At 38.4% G+C, this 27,975-nt stretch overlaps 2 protein-coding genes and 1 long non-coding RNA gene across 23 annotated transcripts in view; 1 reads left to right on the plus strand and 2 right to left on the minus strand.

The window, feature by feature from the left end:
* The window catches only part of patz1 (POZ/BTB and AT hook containing zinc finger 1), a 749,193-nt gene that overhangs the window by 544,064 nt on the left and 177,154 nt on the right, over positions 1 to 27,975 (minus strand). The gene's annotated exons all lie outside the window — the stretch shown is intronic.
* LOC138761246 (calcineurin-binding protein cabin-1-like) overlaps positions 1 to 27,975 on the plus strand; it is a 449,064-nt gene that overhangs the window by 302,255 nt on the left and 118,834 nt on the right. Inside the window, exon 30 of one of the 12 annotated variants that reach the window (XM_069933068.1) lies at positions 17,414 to 17,537. The exons of the other annotated variants lie outside the window; for them this stretch is intronic. Within the exon in view, the coding sequence (XP_069789169.1) occupies positions 17,414 to 17,504 (91 nt within the window). The 3' untranslated portion in view covers positions 17,505 to 17,537. Of the gene's footprint in view, positions 1 to 17,413; positions 17,538 to 27,975 lie in introns of those variants that run through there. 12 annotated transcript variants of the gene reach the window in all.
* Positions 3,888 to 27,975, minus strand: part of LOC138761248 (uncharacterized) — a 49,429-nt gene continuing 25,341 nt past the window's right edge. Inside the window, exons 1-3 of one of the 2 annotated variants that reach the window (XR_011356208.1) lie at positions 14,621 to 14,783; positions 8,788 to 8,863; positions 3,888 to 4,127 (exon numbers count right to left, since the gene is read on the minus strand). This is a non-coding gene — a long non-coding RNA (uncharacterized lncRNA). Of the gene's footprint in view, positions 4,128 to 8,787; positions 8,864 to 14,620; positions 14,784 to 27,975 lie in introns of those variants that run through there. The other variant, XR_011356207.1, reaches the window with a different exon arrangement.

A 27,975-nucleotide genomic window follows, 5' to 3' on the forward strand; every position in this document is an offset into this window, starting at 1 on the left:
CATTTCATCACAGTAGAAGTTACTGCTACTGGGTGGTAGTTGTTGAGGCAGCACATGCTATTCTTTTGCGGTACTGGGATGATTAATGCCTTTTTGAAGCTGGTGACTGCCACAATGAGAGATTGAAAATGTCCGTAAAGAGTCACATGATGGAGCAGTAGCTGGTAGGGGAATACCAGCCCTCTCCAGAAAAGAAGAAATAAAGTGAAGAAAATACAAAGTTCAAGAAATACAAAACATAACAAATAAAAGATAAAGTTGTAGAGAAAAGAAAGAAAATGGCACCCAAGAAGGAAAAAGTAAAAACAATGGAAAAAAAAAAGAAAAAATGCCAGAAGAGAAAGGAGAAGGCCTTACCTGCATGGAGAAACACGAAGCCATCGTGGAGAAGAGAGCCTGTTCTCCGAGGTTGGTGACGACCCCGCAGAGTCGCGATTCCCCCGACCGCTGGACTGCAAAAATGGCTCTGAGTCAAACAAAAGTGCGCAACTACGCATGTGCAAGGAGTCACGCATACGCAATGTGCTTACTCAGGAGGAGAACACCGATGGGAGGGGGGGCTCAGCCGAGAAGCGGGCAAACCCAAGGCGACCAGCTGAGGGATGTCCGACACCAGGGCTCTCAGCTGGAAGAAAAGCGACAGGAAAGGGAGTGAAAGGAAAGAAGAGCAGCAGCAGGAGGCCCAACAGATGAGTAGCCCAGAAGAAGAGGAACAACAGCAAGAAGCCAAGCAAGAAGAAGCCCAGCAAAGTGAGGTAAGCAACTCATCAGGAAAGTCAGAAAAGACACAGATACAAGGAAGAGAAGAAGAAGAGACAAACACAGGTTCAGACACAGAAGAAGAGGAAGAAGAAGACCAAGATCTGCACAGAGAAATAGAAGGTAAAACAGATGGACAGAATATAGATAGTTTTGTTTTCCAAGAACAAATGAGAGCAATAAAAGAATGGTTGACATTAGAATTTAGTGAAATGAAAAGAAAAATGAAAAGTACAGAAGAAAAAGTGAATAGATTAGAGCTGGTCATGACAGAAATAGGGAAAAGATTAGAAAATGTGGAAGAATGAGAAACGGCTGTAGAAATTGAAGTGAATTACTTAAGAAAATTGGAAGAAAGTGACAAAAAAGTTAGTCACAAGAGTTGTTAGCTCAGAAAATTGATAGGTTGGAAAATTATAGTAGGCAAAACAACATAAAAATAGTGGGCCTAAAGGAAGATGAAGAAGGCACAGATATGAAGGAATTTATAAAAGAATGGATCCCAAAGGTCCTGGGAACAACAGAAATATAGGAAGGAATGGAAATAGAAAAGGCACACAGAACACTAACTTTGAAACCACAGACACATAAAAAACCAAGATCCGTTTTAGTAAAATTTTTGAGATATACAACAGGAGAAAATTAAAGGAATAAAATTAGAGAAGACAATAAGCCATTGGAATACAAGGGTCAAAAATATATTTTTTACCCAGACATAAGTTTTGAACTCTTAAGGAAGAGGAAGGAGTTTAATACAGCAAAATCGATCCTATGGAAAAAAAGGTTATAAATTTATATTATGACATCCAGTTGTGCTTAAAATATTGATCCCTGGGGAGCAAAACAGACTGTTCTCGGATCCGGAGGAAGCACGAGAATTTTCAGAACACCTGCAGGATAGAAGGAGAGATGAAGAGATGTAACAAGAATGAAGAGTGGCAATAAAATGTATATAAAGATGTAAAATTAATGTATATGTAAGAACTAAAGGGAAAGAGAAGAAAGTAAGGGGGGGAAAAAGGGTGAACTTTGTTATATGTGTTTTTTTTTTAAAAGTCTTTTTTGCGGGGGTTGGTTCGGACAGAATAACCATCACTCGGAAATCAGTTGACGCTTGCGAGCGGGTTCACAATCCAAATGGAGAGGGGAGTTGTGGTTGCCTGGCAAGGGATAAGGATCAACTCAGAGATGGGGGGGGGCATTTGGGGCTAAGGGAATATTGGATGTGGGAGTTGTTGAAGTATTTTATGTTTTAAATGTGTGGTCATGCATTGAGTTTATAAAGGGAAAACTGAGAGATGAAAATGGGGAAAGGCAGAATGGTGGTGGTAAGGAAGCGGAAATGAGGTGTAAACAGGGTATGAGATGGCCATGTTGAATTATATGACTATAAATATTAATGGAATACATAACCAAATTAAATGGAAGAGGCTATTAAATTTACTGTAAAAAGAAAAAAATAGACATAGCATTTGTGCAGCAAATGCATCTAACTGAAGTGGAACATAATAAATTAAGGAGAGACTGGGTAGGGCACGTAGCGGCAGCATCATATAATTCAAAAGCTAGAGGTGTAGCTATATTAATAAAAATGTACCAATCAAACTAGAGGAGGAAATAATAGATCCAGCAGGGAGGTATGTAATGATAAAGTGTCAGATATATTCAGAATTTTGGAATTTGCTCAATATATATATGTACCTAATGAAGAGGATCAAAAGTTTATGCAAGATATTCTTTTGAAGATTGTAGATACGCAAGGGAATATATTGATAGGAGGGGATTTTAACCTTAATTTGGATCCAATGTTGGATAAAACTGGACAAAAGACTATCGAAAAGAATAAAGTGGCCAAATTTATGGTTAAATCAATGCAGGAAATGAAACTTATGGATATATGGAGGAGGCAGCACCCAAGGGAGAAGGAATGCTCATATTATTCGAGTAGGCATAAAACATACTCAAGGATTGATATGTTTTTGTTGTCAGCCCATATTCAAGGGAAAGTTGGAAAAACTGAATATAAAAGCTTGATTGCTATCTGATCATTCACCCCTGTTATTAGCAATAGAACTGGAGGACATCCCACCAAGAACATATAGATGGAGGTTAAATTCCATGCTACTTAAAAGGCAGGAATTTAGATAGTTTATTGAGTGCCAAATTAAAATATACTTTGAAATAAATACGGAATCAGTGTAAGTCAAATTTATATTATGGGATGCAATGAAAAGCTTTCATTAGAGGACAGATAATAAGTTATGTAACTAAGATGAAAAAGGATTACAATCTGGAAATAGAACAGTTGAAAAGGGAGATAGTAAGTAGTACAGAAAAGGAACTAGGAACAAGGGATGATTTCGCAAAAAGAAGAGAATTCGCGGACAAAAAATAAAATACGAAACATTACAAACGTATAAGCTGAAGAAGAACATAATGAAAATAAAGAAAAGGTATTATGAACTAGGAGAAAAAACATACAAAATATTAGCCTGGTAACTTAAAACAGAACAAGCTAAAAGAACTGTATTGGCATCAAGGAAAAAGGACAAACAAATTACATATAATCCAATGGAGATTAATGAGAACTTTTAAGGAATTTTATGAACAATTATACCAAACTGAGAACGAGGGAAAAGATGATAAAATGGAATAGTTTTTAGCTAAAATTTAACTGCCGAAATTGCAAGAAGAGGAACAAAACAAACTGATAAAACCATTTGAAATAGAGGAAGTACAGGATATATTAAAAAAGCTGCCGAACAATAAAACGCCGAGAGAAAATAGATTCCCAATAGAATTCTATAAAACATTTAAAGAGTTATTAATTCCTCCTCTCCTGGAAGTAATGAACCAGATAGAAGAAACATAAAACTTGCCAGATTCATGTAATACAGCAATAATTACAGTAATATCAAAGACTGGGAAGGATCCATTAACACCAGCATCATATAGACCAGACCAATATCTCGACTTAATTCTGATTATAACAGAATAGCAGAATTATTAGCAAACAGATTGGCCAACTGTGTACCTAAAATAGTAAAACAAGATCAAACTGGATTTATTAAGACAAACAGCGGATAATGTCTGTAAATTTATTAATTTAATCATGCAGTTCAAGGAAATAAGATGCCAACAGTGGCTGTTGCTTTAGATGCAGAAAAAGCCTTTGACAGGGTAGAATGGAATTATTTATTCAAAGTATTGCAGAGCAATCTACCAGAAAAATATATTAATTGGATTAAAGCATTACATAATGGACCATTGGTGAAGGTAACAGTAAATGGATATGTATCGAACCAATTTAAATTAAGTAGGTCAACTCGGCAGGGATGTCCATTATCTCCCTCACTGTTGGCTTGAAGCTGCAAGAGAAGGAAAATGGTGAAATAAGTTATAAATCCAAACACAAGTGGGAAAAGGATTTAAACCTAAAGATTAAAAAACGAAACATGGGAAAAGTTGTGTTCTGGAACTATGAGGAATATAATAAACACAAGGTTATGCATGATACAGTATAATTGGTTACACAGGTTATATATCATGCCCCAGAAGTTATTTAAAAATGGTATCCAACATTATCAGATAGATGTTTTCACTGTAAGAAGGAAATGGGAACAACAGTACATGCAATTTGGGCACATGAGAAAGTGAAAAAGTTTTAGAAAGATCTAAATCAGATATTAAATAAAAACACAAAAAACAACATACCAAAAAATCCAGAGATCTTTCTTGTAAGTAATATTAGAAGTAAGGAATTAGGCCTCAAACTGGATGAAGTGCAAAAAAGATTTATTATGATAGCCTTAGCGGTAGCAAAAAAATGTATAATGTCAACTTGGAAATCGGAAGAGAGCCTGAGAATACAGCAATGGTACATGGAAATGAATAAATGATAGCCTTAGCGGTAGCAAAAAAATGTATAATGTCAACTTGGAAATCGGAAGAGAGCCTGAGAATACAGCAATGGTACATGGAAATGAATAAATGAATTCCATTGGAAAAAATAGCATATAATTTAAAAAATAAAGTCACATTATTTGAACAAATTTGGGAACCATACATGGAACTAACAGAGAGGGCTTGCCTCGGACCTCCACCCCCTAAAATGATAAGAAGACAAAATTACTTGATCCAGTGTGTAAAAGTAGGTGACACATTTTTCTTGTTTATTTTTCATTGTGTGATGACATTGTTTAATGGTTTTATTGTATATGTTGAATGTTTATTGGTTTTGGAGGGGGGAGGGAAGGTAGGGGGAAAAAAGGGAGAAAACTGTATATTTAAGAGGGAAATGTTTGTATGTATTTTGGTTGATATGGTTCACAGTTTGAAAAATAAAAGATTATGAAAAAAGAAAATATCCGTGAACACTCATGCTTGTTGGTTGGTGAATATTTTCAGTACCCTGCCAGGTACACTGACAGGGCCTGATACCTTGCAAGGGTTTTCCCTCTTGAATGATGTTCTGATGTCGCCAGGGTCCTCAGCCTTTTCAGGAATTCTTGTAGGCACTGTTTGGTTCTTCTTCTGGCAGGTAAAGCTGTTAAGCTCAAAGGGTAGTGATGCATTGGCAGCTGCCAATAGTGTTTTCCCTCGCTTTGTAGGCTGTAATGTCCTGCACTCCCTGTCATAGCTGGCATGTCTGTCTCTAACTTCCTCTGGAATTGCCATTTTGCTGCAGAGATGGCTTTCTGTAGGTCATACCTGGACCTCTTGTAAAGACCTGGATCCCTGGCCTTAAACACCCTTGTTCTCACCTTCAGCAGGTTGCTGATCTCTGATTCATCCAGGGCTTCTGGTTGGGGGACACCTGGTATTTTCACATGGCAACACACTCATCCATGCAGGTCTTGATGAAGTTGGTGATACCTGTTGCATAGTCATTCAAGTCTATGGATGAATTTTTGAACATGTTCCAGGTCCACCGATTCAAAGCAGTCCTGTAGACGCTCCTTCGACCATACTTTCGCCATCTTCTCCACTGGTGCTGTGGTCTTCAGTCTCTGCTTGTACACTGGGAGTAGAAGTACAGACAGGTGATCAGACAGAAGTGTGGTCGTGGTCTGGCTCGATATACGTTTTTCTTGGTGGTATAACAGTCGTTGAATCTGTTGGTCTCGCATGTGACGTGTTGGTGGTAGTTTGTCAGAGACTTATTCAGGGTATTGCAATTACTTGGAAATCGGATATATCTTTAACTGTGCCAAGGTAGCATGTCAAAATTCAAAGTTGTATTCCTTTGGGAAAAATTACTTATACTTTATGAAATAAATGCGTTATGTTTTTACAAGTTTGGCTTCCGTACACTCAAATAATGGGATTAAATTTGTAGCATTATCCTTTTTAATCCCTCTAGCCCTGCAGAATTCTCCTCTGTGTTTATGTTAGAAATGATGATTTGTACTGCACAACATCTTACTCTGCAATCCAGACTTTTTTCCCTTGCTCTTTTCTTTTTTTAATTTTATTTTAAACAATAATGTTTAAATACAATCAAAATGCAATCCAATACATAATGTTTTATCCCAAATAACACCCCCACCCCCCAACCCTATCCCTCCAACTCCCCTCTAAACTACCACAAAAGAAAAGAAAAAGAGATCTGCAAGAATGCCATTTGAACATTTGCCATGGATTGGGACTGCACCACCAATGTATGGGAAAGAAAATATTAATGACCTAGTCGCATATATAGGCTCCAAGTTTTAATAAAAAAAGAATAATTGTTTTGTAAATTATACGTTATTTTCTCCAAGGGAATACATGATCTCATTTCCACATGCCATTGTTGAATACTCAATTTAATCTCATTTTTCCATGTAACTGCTAGATATTTCCTAGCCACTGCTAAAACTAGACTTAAAAAAGCAATTTGAAATTTATCTAATTTTAATTTTAAACTCAGAGTTTTAATATAATCCAATGAAAATATATTGGGGGTCAAATGAAATTTTAAATTTAAAAATAACCTCCAAAAATTCCTTAATTTTATTCCAAAAAGATTTAACTGTCTCACATAACCAAACCGAATGTTTTTTTTTAAAAAAAAACCCACTTCCTCATGATATTTAAAACCTAAATCAGAAGAAACATATTTATATTTCTTTAATTTATCTGGAGTCAAATATAGTTGATGGATAAAATTATAGTGAACCAATCCATACTGTGCATTTACAATTTTAGTCATACTATCCTCACACATAGACATCCAATTATCTTGAAATAGATATTTCCAAATCTTTTTCCCACTTCACTCTAGATTTATAAACATCTGGTTTAAACACTTTATTCTGCAATAAAGCATACATATCAGATATAAATCCTTTCTTACCACTATCAGTAAGTAAAATTTCAAATTTAGACTTTCTAGGTAGCCTCAAAGAATGGCCAAAATTATCTAACAATGTTTTAACTTGATATAGGAAAAAAGAGTACTCGAAGATATTTCATATTTCTCTTTATTTCTTTGAAAAGAAATAAAATAACTCGCCTCATAATCTTCTACTAATTTAATTCCTTTTTGCTCCCACAACTTCAAAAGTTGATTATTAACTATTAAGGGAAAAGGCTTATTTTGAAACAAAGTTTTCCCTTGGGTACCTATAATTTTCATTCTTTTTATTCCATAATTCCATCAAATGTTATAACACCGGTAAATTATAATTACTTAATAATTGAGAATTCCATCGATAAATAAATTGATCTATCCTCTTTTCACCTATCTGAGATAATTCAATGTTAGCCCATGTCAGAGGGTTGTCCACTTGAAACATCCTATTAATAAATTTCAACTGAGTTGATTCATAATAATTTTGAAAATTAGCGAGTTGCAAACCTCCTAATGCGTATCGCCAAATTAACTTCTGCAATAATACCCTTGCCATTTTATCTTTACACAGAAATTTTTTCACCAAAGTATTCAAATCTTTAAAGAATTTTTGAGGGATCCTACATTGGAATAGACTGAAAAAGATATTGAATTTGGGGAAAAATATTCATTTTAATACAATTAACCCATCCTATCAACGTTATGGGTAAATCTTTCCACCAATTCAAATCATATTTAATTCTAGACAATAAGGGTAAATAATTCAATTCAAATAAATGATTATAATTACTATCAATAATAATACCTAAATATTTAATCCGATTAGACCATTTAAACTTCACAACTTGTCTACAAGGTGAATAATCCACTTCAGCTAAAGGAGTAATTTCACTTCTTTCCCAGTTAACTTTGTATCCCGATAGTGCACCATACTGTTTCAATTGTTCATGCAAAGTCTCCAAAGAGTGCAAGGGATGTGTTAAATATATCAAGACATCATCTGCAAACAAGTTTATCTTGTATTCATCAGAGTTAACCTTAATACCTTTAATAGTACTATCCTGCCTAATCATATGGGCCAGAAGTTCAATGACCAAAGCAAACCAAGCTGGTGACAAAGGACAGCCCTGTCTGGTCGATTTAGATAATGCAAAAGATAAAGACATCTGTCCATTTGTCACCACTCTTGCAGTGGGATTTTTATATAAAGCCTTAATCCAACCAATAAAAAGAGGCCTAAAATTAAACTTTTCCAAAATTTTAAACAAAAATCTCCAACCCACCCTGTCAAAGGCCTTTTCTGAATCAAGGAAAATTACCATTGGTTGGTCAGATTGCTCCCGAGAAATATTAATGAAATCAACTTTACAACATTGTCTGCTGAATAATGGTACTTGATAAAACCCACCTGATCTACATGAACCAGGTCAGGTTAAACATTTGGCCAATCTAGTAGCCAAAACTTGGATACAATGTTATAATCCACATTTAACAAAGAAATAGGTCTATAAGATCCTGCTTTCAAGGGATCCCTATCCTTCTTAAGGATAATAGTAATAATTGCTTTAGAAAAAGAATTGGGAAGGACCCAATCTTTTCCACTTGATTTAAAACTTCCATCAGTGAGGGAATTAATAAATCGTGAAGTTCTTTATAAAATTCAGAAGTAAACCCATCGTCACCTGGAGACTTACCACTCGGCATAGACCGAAGTGCGTCGGTCAATTCTTTAGCAGTAAAAGAAGCATCCAATTCCTTAATATCCTTATCCTTCAAAGAAAGTAAAGATAAACCGGAGTGAAAATTTTCAGTTTTAACCTCATCTTGCGATATCTCAGAAGTATAAAATTTCTCATAAAACATACGAAACTCATCATTAATGTCTTGAGGTTTAAACATAATCATCAAATGATGCTTAATAGCACTTATTGTTCTAGACGCTTGTTACTTTTTTAACTGCCATGCTAACACTTTATGAGCACTCTTCCCCCAATTCATAATACCGCTGCCTGGTTCTCTGTAATAGTTTCTCAAACTTCAATGTTTGTAATGAATTATACTATAATTTCAAATTAACTAATCATATTTTCTTATCTTTGGTAGAAATTTGTTGTAAATCTTTTTCCAAAGTCTCTATCTCCTTTTCCAATTTATTAAGTTCAAACATTTGTCATTTCTTATCTTTAACAGTATAACTAATAATTTGTCCTCGTAAATAGACTTTCAAAGCATCCCATAAAACAAATTTACTGTCAACTATAGGATCACTATATTTGTTTTCAAAAAAATTTGGATTTGGTCTCTTAAAAATTTACAAAATACAGGATTTTTCAACAAAAAAAGAATTAAATCGCCAATGATAGACATTTTCTACTCTCTCTGAGGCAGTACATGTATAACAAAGAATGATCAGACAAAATCCTAGACTTGTATTTGGCCTTAAAAACTAGACCTTATAATTGTGCTGATACTAAAAAAGAAATCTATTCCTAGAATAAGAATTGTGGTGAAATGAATAAAATGAAATATATTTTTCCTTAGGATTTAATTTCCTCCATATATCTACTAAATTCATGTCTTTCATTAACACCATTAGCTGCTTAGCCATTTTAGTTCTAATTACTAATTTAGCAGATTTGTCCAATAATGGATCTAAGCAACAATTAAAGTTACCTCCTACCATCATTTTGTCATAAGCTTGACTTAAATTAAGAAAAGAGTCCACCATCAATGTTCAGGGCATAAACATTCATCAAGGTCCAACATTCGGGAAAAAATTGTACAAGTAACAATCAAAACTCTTATCAGCCGCTTCAAAAACTGACTCCAATTTAAAAGCTAATTTCTTGTTAATCAAAATAGCAACCCCCCCCCCCCCCTTGCTTTAGAGTTAAAAGAGGATGCTATAACCTGTACAACACAAACTCTTTATTTTTTTATGGTCTTTATCGGTCAAATGGGTCTCTTGCAAAAAGGCTACATCAACCTTCAATTTTTTAATATAAGCCAATACTCTCTCTCTCTGTCTTGATTGGGTTATTCAGCCTGTTAACTTTAAAAGTGACAAAAATTAAAAGTAGCCATAAAATATCTCTACAACCATCCCACCATAAATGGCGAACCACCTCCCCATGGAATGAATTTAAAAAGCTAAAGATTTCCTCCAAGAAAAGAAAGAAGAAAAAAGAATCCCCATTTTTAAAAAAAAACAACACAAAAAAAAGTATTCAATAGTATTACCTCCCTCAATTACAAGGGAGTGACAAATGCCACAAGTGGCCGACGACGTCGAAAGGGTCAGCAGTTGGACCCCGAACAGAGCAATCAAAATTAAAACAAAAAGAATCATCTCAAGTATAAAATGCCTCTTCCAAATCTCAATTAACTTGATCATCATCAATACCAATATCAATCAACTGCTGAGATTCCATCTCTCGTTTACCATTCTTCCCTTTCTAAATAACAACAAGCTATTGAGGAAACCTGTCTGAATTTTAACTGCTTATTATCGGGTAGAGAATTAGCAAAGACAAGAGCTTCAGCATAATCAGAAAAAAATTGAGACTGATAATCTCCATAAAAAACTTTGTACAGCAGGGTAACGAAAAACAAATTTATAGCCCTTCTTCCGCAAGTCAGCTTTAGCCGAATTAAATTCTTTACGACATTTATTTACAGCTTGACTCAAATCGACATTTTAAAAAATACCCTGTTATTCTTGACAAGCAATAGACCCTGATTATTTCTCGTATTCTGTACCGCAAGTCTCAAAATGAATTCTCTATCCTGATAACGCAAACAACGGATCAAAATAGAACGTGACGCTTGACCAGGAAGCGGCTTCCTTCGTATTGCTCAATGAGCCCTGTCCAATTCCAGACCATTCAGAAAATGCATTATTCTCAAAACCTCAGGAATCCACTTTTTAAAAAAAAAACTGGACTGGGTCTGGACCTTCAAAATCTTCTGGATGGCCAACTATCTTAACATTATTCCTCTGACTTTGGTTCTCCAAAGCATCAATTTTCTTCAACAAATTAGTCTTCTGAATTTCCCAACCAGTAAATGAGTTCTCCATCTCTTCCACCTTCTCTTTGCAATGATTAACATCATCTTTACAGTCAATAAATTTTTCTTAAACTTGTCCTGAACCTTATCCACAGCTTTCAAACATTTTTCCACATACATTTAAATTTAAGCTATTTCCCCCTTCATTTCAGCAAATTGATCTTTCATAATTGAAAATCCTTGACTTGTTTGCAAAGCCAGATCAGCAGTTGCAGGCAAATCTGACTGGTGAGGGCCAGACTTAGAAGTGTGCCTCACCATAGGCCTACCCTGAAATATTGCTGCTTCCTCTTCCATCTGATATTGTTCTTCTTTCTCCTCCATTCCAATGATGTCCTCTTCTTCTTCTGTCGGTATAAAGGCCACTTCAGCCCAACTACAGGTGTGGCTACCCTCCCCCACTGGCCCAAGATCACTGGGCCGAGGGAGATTGGGTCCTTCCGCAGCCTGGGCCTTTTCGGGTGATGTGTGCATGTGTGGAAGTTCACGCATGCGCAGTTGATCTTCCTGGTTAGGAGTGGATCAACGCAAAGTCATCGCTGGTGTTGTATACACCTTACCGTTAAACTGGCATTGCGGTCAAGGTTGAAGAGAAATCGAGTCAGCAGGCTGCATTGGTAGGGTAGGCCAAGATTCCTCCATTGTAGTTGATTGTTTAATGGCTATTCTTTTTGCAGTTTAAGTCTTAGTTTTTCTCATAGTTGCTTGTAAAGTACTTCAGCAATACTGAAATTTTTATACGGGTTTTAAAGAGTTCTGCCAGGGAGAGGTGTATTCCATGTCTTCTTCCTACGCCATCACACCATGCCCCCCCACCCCTGCCCTTTTTTTTTATACCAAGAAAAATTATTTTTACTATTTTCTCTTTTTTTTTGTTTTTTTGGGTGGGGATCGTTTCTGGGGTGGGGTGAAAACCATCATGTGTGCAATCAATTTGTTCTTGATACCTTGCATTATAATAATTGTACTCACTGCATGTATTGAATATTAAATAAAATATTTTGAGACTTCTTCAGGTTGGCCTGATTGAAGTCTCCCATAATGATTGGGAAGGCATCAGGATGTGCTGTCAAATGGCTATTTATCACAGTGTTCAGTCCCTCCAATGCCAGCCTGACATTAGCCCAGGTCAGAATGTACACTGCAACTCGGATGATGGCAGTGAACTCCCTCAGCATGTAGAATGGGTGACACTTGATTGTCAGGTGTTCCAGGTCAGGGAAGCAGGACTGGGACAACATTGTCATGTTTGTGGACCGCAATGGATTGATAATGACACAAACGCTTTCTCCCCTGGTTATTCCAGACGCCAGTGTTCAGTCCCTTTGGACTGTAGTGACGTGTCTGGAATGTCCATGTTTAGCCATGTTTGCGTAAAGCACATCACACAGCATTCCCTGATAACTTCTGATGTTCAAGTCTGGCTTGGAGTTCATCAAGTTTGTTCTCCAAGGACTGTATGTAACCAGAGAGATGGTGGTAAGCGGTAACTTCAGGTCCCGGCATCTCAGCTTGATCTGTAACCCTCCTCTGCATCTACATGGTTGGGTCTTCTTTACCTGGCTCATAGGTCTGGTGGAGTGGTGGCTGTAGTACCTGCTGGAGTGGTGGCTGTAGTACCTGCTGGAGTGGTGGCTGTAGTACCTGCTGGAGTGGTGGCTGTAGTACCTGCTGGAGTGGTGGCTGTAGTACCTGCTGGAGTGGTGGCTGTAGTACCTGCTGGAGTGGTGGCTGTAGTACCTGCTGGAGTGGTGGCTGTAGTACCTGCTGGAGTGGTGGCTGAGCTGTTCAAAGGTTCTTTGGCCCAACAGAGATTGCCTATTCTGCTGATTCCAATTGATCTTCGGACCTCCATGGTGTCAGCTAAGTTTGATTTTGTTTCTCGTTTTTTTTAATTTGATTTTTAGCAGTTCTGAATGGGGATATTTGATTATTCCCATCAGAGCTGCTCGCAAAGAGTTGCTGTTATAATTTCGTATTTTTGTATTTTGCCCTGTGACAAATAATTATGTTTCTGATAATTCCTCACTGTCCAGGTAAGTCAGTCTATTTGCGATTTTGCGGGTTCATTTCTGCCTTACTTGAAGCATAAGAGAGGTAATATTCTTTCCAAGGCTGACATCCAAAGGCAGATTGTCAGCAACACATCTATGGTGGATGGCATTTCACTGGTTCTAGTCAAATACCTGGAACACCTGGATGGCAAATGTGCATTCATCGGAATGCTTTTATTGACCACAGTTTGGCATTTAACACCATTATCCCCTTAAACTAATCAGCAAACTCCAATACCTGGGACTCTACACCCCATTGTGTAATTGGATTCTGGGTTTCTTCACCTCCATACCACAGTCAGTGAGGATTGGTCAGAACATCTCCTTCACAATCTCCAGCAGTACCTGAGCACCTCGGGGCTGCATTCTTAGCCCCCTGCTCTACTCACTTTACACCTCCGACTGTGTGGTTTAATAAGACAATAACACCAATTTGCTGACAATAACACGTTAGTGGGTTGTATAAAAAAGTGATGAGTCAGAACATAGGAGGGAGATTGGAAACATGGCAAATGGTGCACCAACAACAACCTTGCACTCAATGTCACCAAAACCAAGGAGCTGATTGTTGACTTCTGGAAAGGAAAACCAGAGGTATGCATACAATCCAGTGATCATTGGGGATCAGAGGTGGGAGTCACTATATCAGAGGATCTTTTCTGGATCCAACACACAAATGACATTGTGGAGATAGCACATCAGCGTCTTTATTTCCTCAGAAGTTGTGGAGGTTTGGTATGACATCAGAAACCTTGGCAAATTTTTGTAGATGTTTGGTGGAAAGTGTGCTGATATGGTATGGGGACACAAATATCACTGAGCACAAAGCCCTCCAAAAAGTAGTAGACACAGCCCAGGACAACCCACCCAGGCAAAACTCTCCCCACCATCAAGAACATCTACAGAGAAGACTGCTGTGGGGAGCAGCAGCTATCAAGAAATCACATCACTCAGCACTTGCTCTGTTCTCGCTGCTACCGTCAGGAAAGAGATATAGGCGCCACAGGACTCACACCACCAGGTTCAGGAACAGCTGCTACCCCTCCACCATCAGACTCTTCAACGACAAACTCAATCAAGGACTTATTTAAGGACTCTTACTTTTGCACTTCATCGATTTGTATCCTCTCGGTATTGTACAGTCAGTTTGCTTGACATTTTATTTGTTTACATGCGTACGTTGTGTACAGTTTTTTTTTTGCACTACCAATAAGTAGCATTCTGCCTTTCCCACAGGACAAAGAATCTCAGGGTTGTATGTGATGTCATGCATGTACTCTGACAATAAATCAGAAATAAAATAAATAACGTGACATTAAGAAGGAGAAGAAGAAGATTGTTCCTTCTTCTCTATTGCCAGGATTAGACAAAATGTTATATTCCTTCAGGATAGCCTTAAACCTACTTGAATTTCCCAGCCTGGAAGTCCTGATTTTGATGCTTCTGTACCTTCTTCCCAATGGTACTGGGTCAGAGATGCTCCGTGCTGGATGGAAAAGGTCATCGTGAGCTAGTGGAGTTGTTCTAGTGAACTGGTGCGGACTCGAAAGGCCGACATAGCCTGTTTCCGCTCTGTAAATGGTTATATGGTTATGAATATTAAATTTCTAATTTTAATTAACCCCCACTTTCATCTTTTCTTTTACATATCCTGTTTTTCTCTCCATTCTCTCCCATACAGTGCTGTCTTTACATTTCCCACCTTCTGCCCAATACCCCCTTACCTCTTTTTGCCTCCTCTGGCTTCTTTTCCAGCTTGATAAACTTGATATCACCACTTCCTCGTTAAAAGGATCTGGTCCCAAAATGCTGGCTCACCCTTTCTACCCACGGATGTGGCCTCATTGCTGAGTTCCTCTAGCAGTTCATTGTTTGCTAAACCTAATGAAATTGTGATCATATTTCCCCAAATGTTTTCCCACTGAACCTTAATTCTGTGGAATTAGATCCAGCACTGCTTCATTTATTGTTGTCCTGAATAACATTCAGATAAAGATTTTTTGTATTTTAGTACTTTGCTATTTACCATTTTCTTCAGTTCATCTTGGTATGAAAGAAGTACCCTTTTATCACCAAGCTTTTGGTTTTGCGCTCCTCTTAAAATGTGCTCCTTTTTGTCCTTCCCCTATTTCGTGGTTTTCTACCCTGCTGGATCTTATCTTGACAAAATCAATTCAGTCTTGCAATACGGAACTATGTCATTTTTCTCCATCAACTGCATGTTATATAACTGATTTAAAACTGTAAATCACCCAAGAAACTTCCACAAGTGCTTCATCAAATGTTTGACAGTGAGCAGCATAAGGAGAGATTAGTGCTGATAATTAAGAGGTTACTTAATCGAGAAATAATTTTTAGAACTACTTCAAATTAGTGAAAGGAAGAGGGAGAGAGACTCAGTGGTGGAATTTTGTAGTTTAAAACCAAGCATCTGACAGCGAGACCATTAAGATCAGTGAGGTGGAAGAGGCCAGATATAGAACAACGTGGATATCTTGGATGATTAGAGAGTTAGATAAGATCATGTAGATAATGAGGATGTCCATGAGAAAAGTTGAAAATGAGGATGACTGCTTTAAAAGTAAATAGTTGCATGGCCAATTGGTATGTCGGTAGAGGATGATGGTTGAGTTGGAGCAGTATGAGCCAGGGAATGAGCAGTAGAGCTTTGAATGACCCCTGACTTGAGGAGAATGAAATGTAGGAAGTCAGCCAGATGTGTACTTCATAACCCAATGTCGAGGTAACGTGAACATGGAAATGGCTCTCAGCAGCTGATGAGCTGAGGCTTTTCTGGAAGTAGTAAAATGATCACTTGATGTGATCCAAAACTAAGCTGAGTCATGTATGATATGAGGTTGGGACAGCCTTGCTAACATTCAGACAGTGTCCAGGGAAGGGGTTGGAAGCCGCAGCTTGGGAATAGAATGTGTGGCAGCGTCCAAAGGAGGTGGATGTCCCAATGTTGAGTTTATAGAATTTTCTGTTCCATCCTGTAAGTGGATGACAGATATTAGAGACAGTGGAGGGGCACGAGAGATGGATATTGACAGTGTTAATGAATATTGTACAAGCTAAGTGGGAATACAGGCTGGAGTATTTTTTTTTAATGATAACATCAATGGATCGTCAACATTCCTGAGGTCAAAAATGACCAGAAACCCTACTTTCCAGCCACATAATTACTATGGCTGCAAGAGGAGGTCAGAGACTGGGTATCCTGTTAACTGCTTGATCATCTTTCTACCATTGACGAGGCAAAAGGTGGAATCCTCTCCACCTGCATGAATAAGTGTACCTCTGGGACAAGAAGTTTGACAAAAGGTAAAATGTCTTTGTTGTTAATTGCTTTGCCTACTCAGACCACACCTTCCAAATTTATGACCTCTACCACCATGGATAAATGAAGCAGGTGCATTTGGGAACACAATCCTGATTTGGGATTATATTGCTGGTCCTTCTTAATTACTGGATATAACCCCTCCACCATCAGAATTTGAAGCAACAGACTCATTTAAGGAATCTGACTTTGCACATTATTTATTCCTGGACATTTATTTGTTCTATATTTGCACAGAAAGCTTGTTTACATTTCACTTTGGTATATGTATATTTTTCTTGAGTACAGTTTACATCACTGATATGTAGTCATTCTGCATGTCCCGCAGGGAAAAGAATCTCAGGGTTATATGTGATGTCTTGTATGTTCTCTGACAATAAATTTGAACTTTGATATATACTAAACCTTCTTTGGCAACAGCACTGTAGAAGTGCTTCACCAGAAATATGGCTGTGGTTCAAGAAGGCAGCTCACTACCACCTTCTCAAGGGTAATTAAGGATGGCAAATAAATGCTTGCTTTGTCAGTGATGCAAAGACACTAAGAAATGAGAATTAAGAGTGAGTGAAAAATGTAACACCTGACCTTTGTTCTTCCCTATTTCATGAAGATATGGCTGGAAAATTCCTTATTTGAGATGGATCTCCCTCCTTGTCACAGAATGATATATTGCACCCAGTTTGGCTATGTGTTTGCCGATCATCAGCCCTGCTTTAAAATCTGCCCTAGACTGTTCTGTTTTTATTTTCGCTCCATTTAATTCCTCTGACTTTTGAGCTTGTTTTTATTTTAATACTGCTTGTCTTCCCCCAACCCTCTGGACCTTACTCTCTGACCCTCCCTATTTTTTCTCTGTAGTTTGCCAGATGAGCATGACGGCCTGACTGAGGACAGTTTCATCAGCCCTGTTGATTACAATCCACAAAGGCTGCCTTATTTGTGCTGCTAACCTTGTTTCTGCAAAATGTAGTGCACATTAATTTGCTGACTTGTATTATGTTTTCTATTATCTTGTTCTTCAGCAATAAATAGAAAGCATGTTAACTTATACATGATGCTAATTTCACATGTGAAACTGGTACAGAAGCAGCAGAGAAGTAGAATTTGAGGGATAGACAGTGAAATAGACAAAAGAAAATCTTAGTTAACATGAAGCTTCAGCATGGTATCCAACTGTGCTTCAGAGCAATGATTCAAGATTCCTTTTATGTCATGTAATTAAACAGGTGTAATATACATGAAATTTACTTTAGTCTTCCGAAAGGCAGACACATTCGCCATCAGCAGAAATTTCCAGGCGCCTCTTACAGTCAGAGAAAGAGAAGCAAAAGAAAGTCTGTCCGTGAATTCACCTCCAGTGCTCCTGCAGTCTTTGCAGCCACAGAAACTCCAGTCCAAACCATCAGCAACCTGAGTTCCAGATCCAAACCTCCAACACGATCAGGAAGCCTTCTTGCAACACGGTTCTGATATCTGATACCCCTTCAGCCAGTCTCTAGCAGTTTGCAGCATTTTGTGAGGCTTTGGCCTCAATCACCTGCTGCCTGCATGGGTTCAAGTTACCAACAGCCCACTGCGTGTGTGTTCTTCCATCGCAAAGCCCATCTCTGGTCCGCCACTGCCTAGGCTGTTGCCGAACATGGGTGCCACCATCTTGCCTCATCAATCCCAATTATGGTGGGTGCTCACATGACTCTTCACTTTAAGGTAGTTACAGCAGTCTAACATCTTTCAGGGTCAGATGGATGGGTATTGGGAGATACCTACCTTACCTTATTTTCATCTCCAGCCCCTGCAGCTGAGAAATGAATATTCAAAATGTTGGCAGGACAAGATATGTGGGAGTGATTGTCACAAGATACATGAAACAGGTGGGGGACTGAAGGAGCCTTTGACATTATCACCATTTAGTAAATGGCCGGACTTGTCTGAGGGCCTTCTACAAAAGGAGGAGCAAGATCCAGTGAATAATGGGGCCAACATTGATAGCAGGTGCAAGTGAAAGGTCAGGGAGACAAGGAGGCCCTTTATAGTTATGCTGTGTGGCATTACATAATATAACAGAAGCTCTCATGGTACGCAGAGTAAACTGGTTTCCACACCACTCAAAACATTTTTCAATATTGGTGCAATATCCTTTGGGCAAAACAAGAACCAGTAGTAGTAAGGGTATAAGATCCCACAGTAGAGGTCAAACAATTCACACCCATTCATTTCAAGTGTACCACAAAAACACAAAATACTGAAAAACATGCTTAAAGACAAAATTGCATATTTACTGAAAAAATGTTTTATTTGTCTTAACAAATATTCTTTCCATGAACTTCAGTGTGATAGCAGTTCCAGCCTGGATTTGCATCTGCCTGGAACTACTTCATCTTCTGTAAAACATTTTTCAATCAGTTGCGATACTTAGAGATTTGAATCAATAGATTTGTGGTCAGGAGCAATTTAAACGATAAAAGTCATCCCAGTTCTTTGCTAGGATTAATGCCTTGTTCGCAGAAAATTTATAACACAGCAGGGTGTTTTGTTGTAGGAGTTAATAGAGATGTTCAGCCTATTCCCACTTTCCAGCATAAGCCTCAAGTACTACAGTACACTCTAAATGTGGTGAGTATTTTATCCTCCCACTATCCATTCAGACAACTAATTGTAGACCCCCAGCCTCTCTTATCAAGGACTCTCACCACCCAGGCCATGCCCTCTTCTCACTGCTGCCAACAGGAAGGAGATACCTGAAGATGAACATCGAACAGTACAAAATCAGCTATTTCCCCTCTTGCCATGTTCCAGCTGGGCAAGAGGTTGGTGAGACTACCCTTGGAATATTGTGTGCAGTTCTGGTTGCCTACTTTCAAAAGGATTTGGTTAAGCTTGAGGGAGTACTGAAAAGATGCTGCCTGGCAGGCAGGCTTGAGTTATTTGGATGGAATGGAGTGAAGGAGGCTGAGGGAGTTATTGTGGTATATAAAGTAGTGTAGTATAGATAAGTGGGCGGTCACAATTTTTTTTGTATATTTGTTTTAATTTTAATGCTTCTATACAGTAGAAAGCCCATGGAACCCATGCTATCCAATTACATCCAATTAACCTACCAACCCGATACATTTTGGAAAGTGGAAGGAACCGGAGCACCCGGAAAAAAAGCCCCACACGAGGTCATGGGGAGAACGTGCAAGCTCTCATGCTGGATGTGAGCTTGGGTCACTGACACTGTAGTAGTTGTGCTAACAGCTGCGCCAACCATGCCACCCAGAATGTAGGAATTTAATACTGGAGTGAATTCAAACAAGGAATTCTGAAGACACTGTGATTGTCAAGTGATTGGAGGATCAACACCTAATAGTCCGCCTTGGCACTCTCCAACCAGCCGGCATTAAAATAGAGTTCTTCAGTTTCCGTTGAACCCCTGAGCCTCTCTCCTTATCCCTCAGTCTCCTTTCCTTCAGTTACCCACTCCCTTCCCTCTCCATTCAGAGAGCTACAATCTCCCCCTGTCACTTCTCAGCTTTTTTTCTCTTCTACCCTCTCATGCATATCCACCTCTGACCTCTTACCTGTTAGCCTGTATACCTTCCTTTGTACCTTCCTCCCTTTTCTCCTTTCCTCACCTTTTTCTTCAGGTGACTGCCTGTTTTTTATTCATATTTTGATGAAGGTCTTGGGCCCAAAACCTCAGTTGCCTTTTGCTTTCTTTTGGTGGGGCAGGACCTGCTGAATTTCTCCGGCACTTCTGTGTATTGTAGTACTGGAGTGCATAGGCTTAAGGCAAGAGACAAAAGAATTTAAGGGGACCTGAGGGGCACGTTTTTGTGGGCACTTAACATCTGCTAACAGAAATGAGTAGAGGCATTTAAGACATTTGGATTAGTATATGGATTGCAAAGATTTAGACTGATATGGACTGAAGATTGGCAAATGGTACAAGCACCTTGGTACTAATGATTTTAGCTGATGGGCCTGTTTCCATGCTTTATAACTCTTTATAACCTCAGTTAAGATCCCTACTGCCTTCTCTGTTTCAAAGAAACAATCCTCTAATTTTTCCTCATAACTTTAATTTCTAGTCCTAGTGACATTCTTGTACATCCCAAATAGCCCTTGGAATACTGAGAAACAAATAAATAGGCAGATTTTGGAATGGTGCTAAAATTACATGGTTGTCATTATGGGAGAATTCAACTTCCCAAATATTGACTGGCATCTCCTGACTGCAAGAGGAATAGATGGGGGAGAATTTATCAGTTATGTCCAAGGAGGATTCCTGACTGGCTGACTGGAGGAAGGAAAGGCCATACTGGATCTAATATTGAGTAATGAATCTGGTCGGGTGACGGACCTCTTGGTAGGGCAGTATTTCGGTGATAGTGACCACAACTCCTTGAGCTTTAGCTTAGCTATAGACCAAGGGTAAAAGCAGACAATGGGGAAGGACTAATTGTGATGGGATGAGGCAGAAACTAGGGAGGGTAAATTGTTGTGTACAGGAGAAAGCACAGAAGTAATGTGGAGGATGTGTAGGGTCAACTTTTATGGTGGGTACTGGATAGGTTTGTCCCACTGAGTCAGGGAAAAGATGTTAGAAAAAGGGAATCGTGGTTGATAAAACAGGTGAGGCAATGAGTTGAGAGGAAAAACGAAGCATACATTAGATATAGGAAGTGCAAAATCAGGAAGGGCTCATGAGAATTATATCAGAGCCAGGAAGGAACTTAAGGACTTAAGACAGCTTGAAGGAGATATGAAAAGGCCTTGGCAAGAAGAATTAAGGAGAACCCCCAAGGCCTCATTCTATGCGTGCATGAAGAACAGAAGGATGTCGAGAGTGAAGGTCGGGCTGCTTAAGGATAAAGAAAGCAACTTGTGCCTGGAGGTTGGGGAGGTTGTAAATGAATACTTTGCTTCAATATTCTCCATAGAAAAGGTCAAGGTATGGTTAGAATGGAATAAGCTTGTGTGCTGGACCATGTTGAGATTAGCAAAGATGAAGTACTGGATCTTTTTAAAACGTTACGATGAAAAGGATTCTGTAGAATTTTTTAAAAGGCTGCATTCCAGACATTCTAGATGAGAACACTTTAGTGAACCAATAGTGATTGAATGGGCCCATCGGGTTTCTGCACCTGGCATGTCTGTGGGCTAGAGATTGAGACATGTCCTGATACGTCTGTTGAGGACAAGGGCTCCATTATATATTTCAATAGACTAGTGCTACTTTTTTCTCTGACCAAAGTGCAGGTCTAATAAGGAGGGGGTGCAACCAGGTAAAGAAGGAGCTCAAGTCAAAGAATATCCCATTTGCCTGGCTTCACCCAGCAACACTGAGGGTTGTAGTCTCTAATTGAAGGAAGAGATTCTTCAAGGTACCTGGGGAAGTGATGACGCTCTGGCCAGGTGGAGAATAAAATGATGAGCAAGAGCAGGTGGAGGAAAATTAGATAGGCAATCGTGGTCCTCACGAACTGTTGTGAATATGTGCCTTAAACTGTAGTCACTTTTTCCACCTACAATAGATAGACAAGTTCCAATTTAAGCTGATAAGTTTTTATGGCAGCTGATAATTCACAGAAATTGTTTCTGATTTGTGTTTTTTTAAAAAAAAACCTATTGTATTCAAAATTGAATAATCTTGTATAAAAATTCATATTTTTAGATAGGAGCCCTGTGCCGGGCAAACAGTTTAAGAGTTAGTTTGGCAATTTCTGCCAGTGACGAATTTGTCTGCCTTGTAGTAGGCAAAAACGAATTTCATGTAATAGGTCACTGTTTTATTACTATGACAATAAATCGAATCTTGATATGTTGTACTTAGTGAGTTCAGGATGCACATCCCATCTTAATGGGGAAGGTCATGCCAAATGCTCAGAGGTGACATTGGGAGGGGGGTGGGGGGGAGGAGGCCTTTTTATTTTTATTCTTATTTTTATTTTTAAATTTTTCAACCATGTCAGTGCCTTATCTGATCTTTTGCTACTCTGTCACAGGGGACACATTTTTACTTGTATGGAGATTTTACAGGAGGTCACAACACTTTGGTGTATATATATGTATGTGTGCAATATAAATATATATGATTATTATCAATGAATAAGGTAGTGAAATTTGTTAGCTTTAATGTGACCGGTTAAAAGGAAGTGAGTCTTGGCACACCTGAAAAAAATGAAAACTGATATTGCCTTTGTTCAAGAAACCCACCTGACTACACAGGAACATAATAAACTAAGAAAATGGTGGGTAAGACATGTAATATCGTCATCTTTTAATTCCAAAGCTAGGGGGCAGCCATCCTGATAAACAAAAATGTGCCAGTATCGATTGGAGAAACTATCGTTGACCAGTCAGGCTGATATGTTTTTGGTTAATTTTCAGTTTTACTCAGAACCCTGGACACTTAAACCTATATGCACCTAACTATGATGATGAATCCTTTATTCAAGATATTTTCCTTAAGGTTTCGGGGGGTGGTGGTGGAGGGGGGGGGGGGGTGACAAAATATACTTGTGGGGATGACTTCAATTTTTGTTTGGACCCTATTCTGGACAAATCAACGCAAACAGTATCCAAAATAAAAGTGGCCAAAACCACTTCAACTTTTGAGGTGTGGAGGCAAACACACCCTTGAACCAGGGATTATTTCTTTTATTCCGCATCTCATGACTCATTACTAGGATTGACATCTTTTTGTTATCAACACAGTTGATCTATAGAACATTACAATCTGAATACCTATCTAAAACCTTGTTGGGTCATTTGCATCTGACTCTTTCTATTTTGATGCCAGAAAAATCAACTAACTCATATAGATGGTGTCTGAATCCTACCCTACTCCAAAAACCAGAATTTTGTAAATTCATTAGAGGCCAGATAAAGTTGTTCTGTGAGATAAACTGTCCCTCTGCTCCCAATAGTTTTTTTCTATGGGACACATTAAAAGCCTACCTTAGGGGAACGATAATTTCATACAAAATGTATTAAGAAGAAATATATGGCAGACTTAGAATTGGAAACGCAAATTCTACAATTGGAAAAGGAGTTTCAATAGTCTAGCTCCAAAGAAACCTATAAAGTTCTTGTAAACCAAAAAAAACCTCAAGTATAATGAACTGCACACTTATAAAATTGAAAAAAAAACCATTCTAAGAACTAAACAAAGAAATTATGAACTGGGAGAAAAAGCACATAGTCTTGTCCTGGAAATTGAGAGCAGAGTTTGAGAACAATAAATTCAATCCAGACAGAGGTGCTCAGTTTCACAGAATCCAATGGAAATCGATGTTGCATTTAAATAGTTTTATATAAATCAGAGTCTCCAGAAGACCTAAGGTTGATGACTTTTTTTTTATCCACTGTTGAACTACCCAAACTTGACCAAAAAGATTAAGTAAATTTGGACCTTCCCTTTACTTCAAAAGAAATTGAACAAGCCTTGGGCTCACTACAGTCCAATAATCACCAGGGGAGGTTGGTTTCCTGCCAGAATTTTAGAGAATTTAAGGAGCTACTTTTCCCCTTCATCATGGAAATGGTTAACTTAGCATCTAAAACTCAAACTCTCCCTGAATCATTTTCTACTGCCATAATTACTGTGATTCATTAAAAAAAGACAGGGACCCATTAAAATTATCCTCATTTCAACCCATTTCATTACTAAGCTCAGTTTACAAATTGATTTCTAAGGCCCTGGCTACTTGCTAAAATTAATAAATCCAAATCAGAGCGGCTTTATTCTAAAACATCGGTCAGCTAGCAACCTATGTAGGCTCTTCATTATTCAATACTATGCAAAGTCTAAGGTTGAACGAGTATTACTGTAGCTCTGGATGCTGAGAAAGCCTTTGACAGGCTAGAATGTCTATATTTCTTTAGAGTCTTGACCAAGCTCAGATTTGGGCAACTGTTCATTAATTAGGTTAAAACTCTTTATTACAGACCAAAAGCTAGGGTCGCTTCTAATGGACTGATCTCAGCAATGTTCCCTTTGAGCAGATTGAGCTGACATGGTTCCCCTTATCTCCAGGTCTTTTTGTCTTGACTATTGACCCCTTGGCAGAGGCAATTATACAAAAAAGGGTTTTATGGTGGGTCAGACAAACCACAAAATTAATCTTAAGGCAGATGATATAATCCTGTATCCGATTAATTCCCTTACTAAATTACAGATTCTATTAAAGGCTTATGGCGAAGTTTCAGGATGCAAAGTAAACTAGGGAAAAGGTGAAATCATCCCACTAACAAATTTTGATCTCAGAGTACCAGCGAGCAAGTCCATTTAGATGGCCCTCGGATGGCATCAAATACCTTGGAATAGTGGTGGATGATGATCTTTAGAATTTATACAAATTCAGTTACTTCCCACTACTTAGTAAAATTGAAGAAGACTTGAGGAGGTGGATGAATTTGCCCATCACTCTAATTGGAAGAGTCATCTGTGTAAAGATGAATATATTGCCAAAATTAGAGTACCTTTTCCAGTCCTTGTCCATTTCACTTCCTCAAACCTTTTTTAAAACCCTTAATAAGCATATTGGACAATTTATCTGGAACTGTAAAGTACCCAGAATATCCATAAAAAAAGTTAACATGAGATTATAGATTAAGAGGCATCCAGTTGTCTCCTTTAAAAAATGTATATTATTTGGTGGCCCAAATGAGATTTACTTCTTCATTTTTTGAGAGGGGTGATACCCCCTCCTGGGTACAAATTGGATTGCACTCTCTAAAAGAGAAGGTGTATAATGATCTTATGTATAAATGAAATTCCAGAATTATAACCAGCAGGACAGGCAACCCTATTTTTAAACACTTAATTAAAATATGGTGTGAAACCTGTGAAGGCTCTGGGCTGAAAAGAGGATTGTCACTGAAAACACCTTTAAGACAAAATGAACTTATACTCATGACTTTGAATAATAAAATCTTGGAAACCTGGCATCATAATGAGATTCAACATCTGGAAGATTATTATGAAAAAGAACTTGTCATTTGAACAGCCGAAGAAGAAATATGACTTGTCCAAATACCTTTTTAGTTACCTCCAGTTACAACCCTTCGTTAGGGCCAATTTGGGCCTTGAAACTCTGCCGGGACTCACTGAAAAGGAGAAACTACTTCATGGAAGTGTTTATATTTATTTCTAGAATGTACTTTTTATTGATGAGTGAGAGACAAAAGCCAGGTTTGCATAAATCTAGGGTGAGATGGGAGTCAGACTTGAGCACAACAATTGATGAACAACTCTGGCCAGATCTATGTCAGGGAAGTTGTTGGCTCCTATCAATACCAGGTATAGATTAGTCCATTATAATTTTCTCCATCAACTGTACCTCACTCTGCAGAAATTACACCAAACCTGAGTTATCAGAGATGTGTTTTAAGTCTGGTGTAGAGGTTGGTTCCTTCTTGCATTCACCTGGCTTCAGTATAACCTTTGTGATGCTCTAACCAAGATCATGGAAATCACCTTCCCAGTAGACCCAGAGCTTTGACTTCTGGGGAACCAGGAAATGCATAGCAGTAACATGGAACTCTGACTACTATCTACTCATGGATAGGTGGTCTTCAGAGATGAATGGTTGCATCCCACTTGAAAAAGTCACATACAATCTCAGGAAGGGAGAAAACACCTTTCTAAAAATCTGGCAGCCTTATTTAGAGCATGTAGGTACTTCACTGACACCAATATAAAGTTATGATCGCAACTGGCTAGCCAATTGACCTCTGTAAAGATTTTATCACTGGTATTATCATTTCTCCAATTGCTTTACTGAACGCACTGACAATGGGATGCTTTTTTTGGTTTCTTTCTCTTAATTCTCTGTTTAATAGGACTTGTATAGAGGGGAGGGGTGGAGATAGGGGTTCCCTTGATGTTTTGTTGATTTGTGATTGATTGTTAAATATATTTAAAATGATAAATTTAAAAAAAATTGTGAAGTCATGAGGCCCGAATGAGATATAACCCAGGTTGCTTTGGGAAGGGAGGAAAGAGATAACTGGGATATTGGCAATGATCTATGCATCCTCCTTGGCCAGAGGGGAGATGACGGAGGATTGAAGAAAGGCAAATGTGATCTACTTGTTTAAAAAAAATATTGGGAGAATTCTGGGAATTATCAATCTGTGAGTCTTGCGTCAGTGGTGTGCAAACTATTGGAGAGGATTCTTAAGGACAGGATTTATGAGCATTTGGAGAAGTACAGTCTTCTCAAGGATAATCAGCATGGCTTTGTGAGTGGAAGGTCATGCCTCATGAACCTACTTGAGATTTTTTGAGTAGGTAACAAAATAAATTGATGAAGGTAGGTTGGTAAATGTGGTGTATATGGATTTTAGTAAGGCATTTGTTAAGGTCTCCCATGAGATACTTGTTCAGAAAGGTATGAAGCATGGGATCCTTGGAACTTTGGTGTGTGGATTCAGAATTGGCTTGCCTGTAGAAAGCCAAGAGTAGTAGTGGACAGAAAGTATTCTGCCTGTCGTTCATTGACTAGAGGAGTTCCGCGGGGATCTATTCTGGGACCCCTGCTCTTAAATGACCTGGATGAAGTGTCCCTTTCCCCCCCCCCCACTTTTCCTTTCACAGAGCTAAAAATCAATTCTCACCTCTTTTGTATGCAATTAACACCTTTTTTGGTCAGGACTCCTCCCCCTGCCATTCTTCAGTCTTTATTCTGATGCTTTCCTGTTGTTTGCTTATGCCTTGAAGAAAGACTCAGTCCCGAAATGTCAGAAATATATTTACTTCTTCAGGACACTGCAAGACTGGCTGAGTTCCTCCAGAATTTCTGTGTTTTTCCTTCAAACCTTTGGCAAGGTTCCTTGTCACACAGGATTCAAACTCAAACAGTGGTGCTTCATTCAGCATCAAAAAATGAAGTAAAACTTGGAAAGGTCTCAACATTAAAAATCCATTCCTTTTAAATCAAAATAACAAAATGTTATCAGCCTAATGAAATCTCTCAGCCAGTTGTTACCTTTTGTCTAGAACTGGGGTGGCCAACCTTTTAATTTTTATTTGGACATACAGCATGGTAGCAGGCCAATTTGGCCCATGAGTCTGTGCCACCCAATTAACCTACATCCCCGTAAGTACTCGTGGGCCGAAGCAGCCTGTTACTGCGCTGTATGTCCAACTTAAAAATTAAAATGTTGGCTCCCTCTAGTCTAGAAGGTCAGAGGAATAAGCCATTTGTTGCAGGTTATTGTCTGCTCCCTGTAAAATTTCCCAAACAATTCTGAGGGACTTGGATTAATCTTGGAAAGGAGGGAAATAATCAAGGAAAGTCAGTATGGCTTTGTTAATGGGAGATACTATCTGACCAATTTGAATTTTTCGAGGAGTGTTTGAGGTTGATGTTGTCCTCGTAAACTGCAGTAAGGCCTTTGACAGTTGGGAGATTAGTCCAAAAGGTTAGAAA

Source organism: Narcine bancroftii, chromosome 4 (assembly GCF_036971445.1).
Source record: "Narcine bancroftii isolate sNarBan1 chromosome 4, sNarBan1.hap1, whole genome shotgun sequence".
NCBI lineage: Eukaryota > Metazoa > Chordata > Chondrichthyes > Torpediniformes > Narcinidae > Narcine > Narcine bancroftii.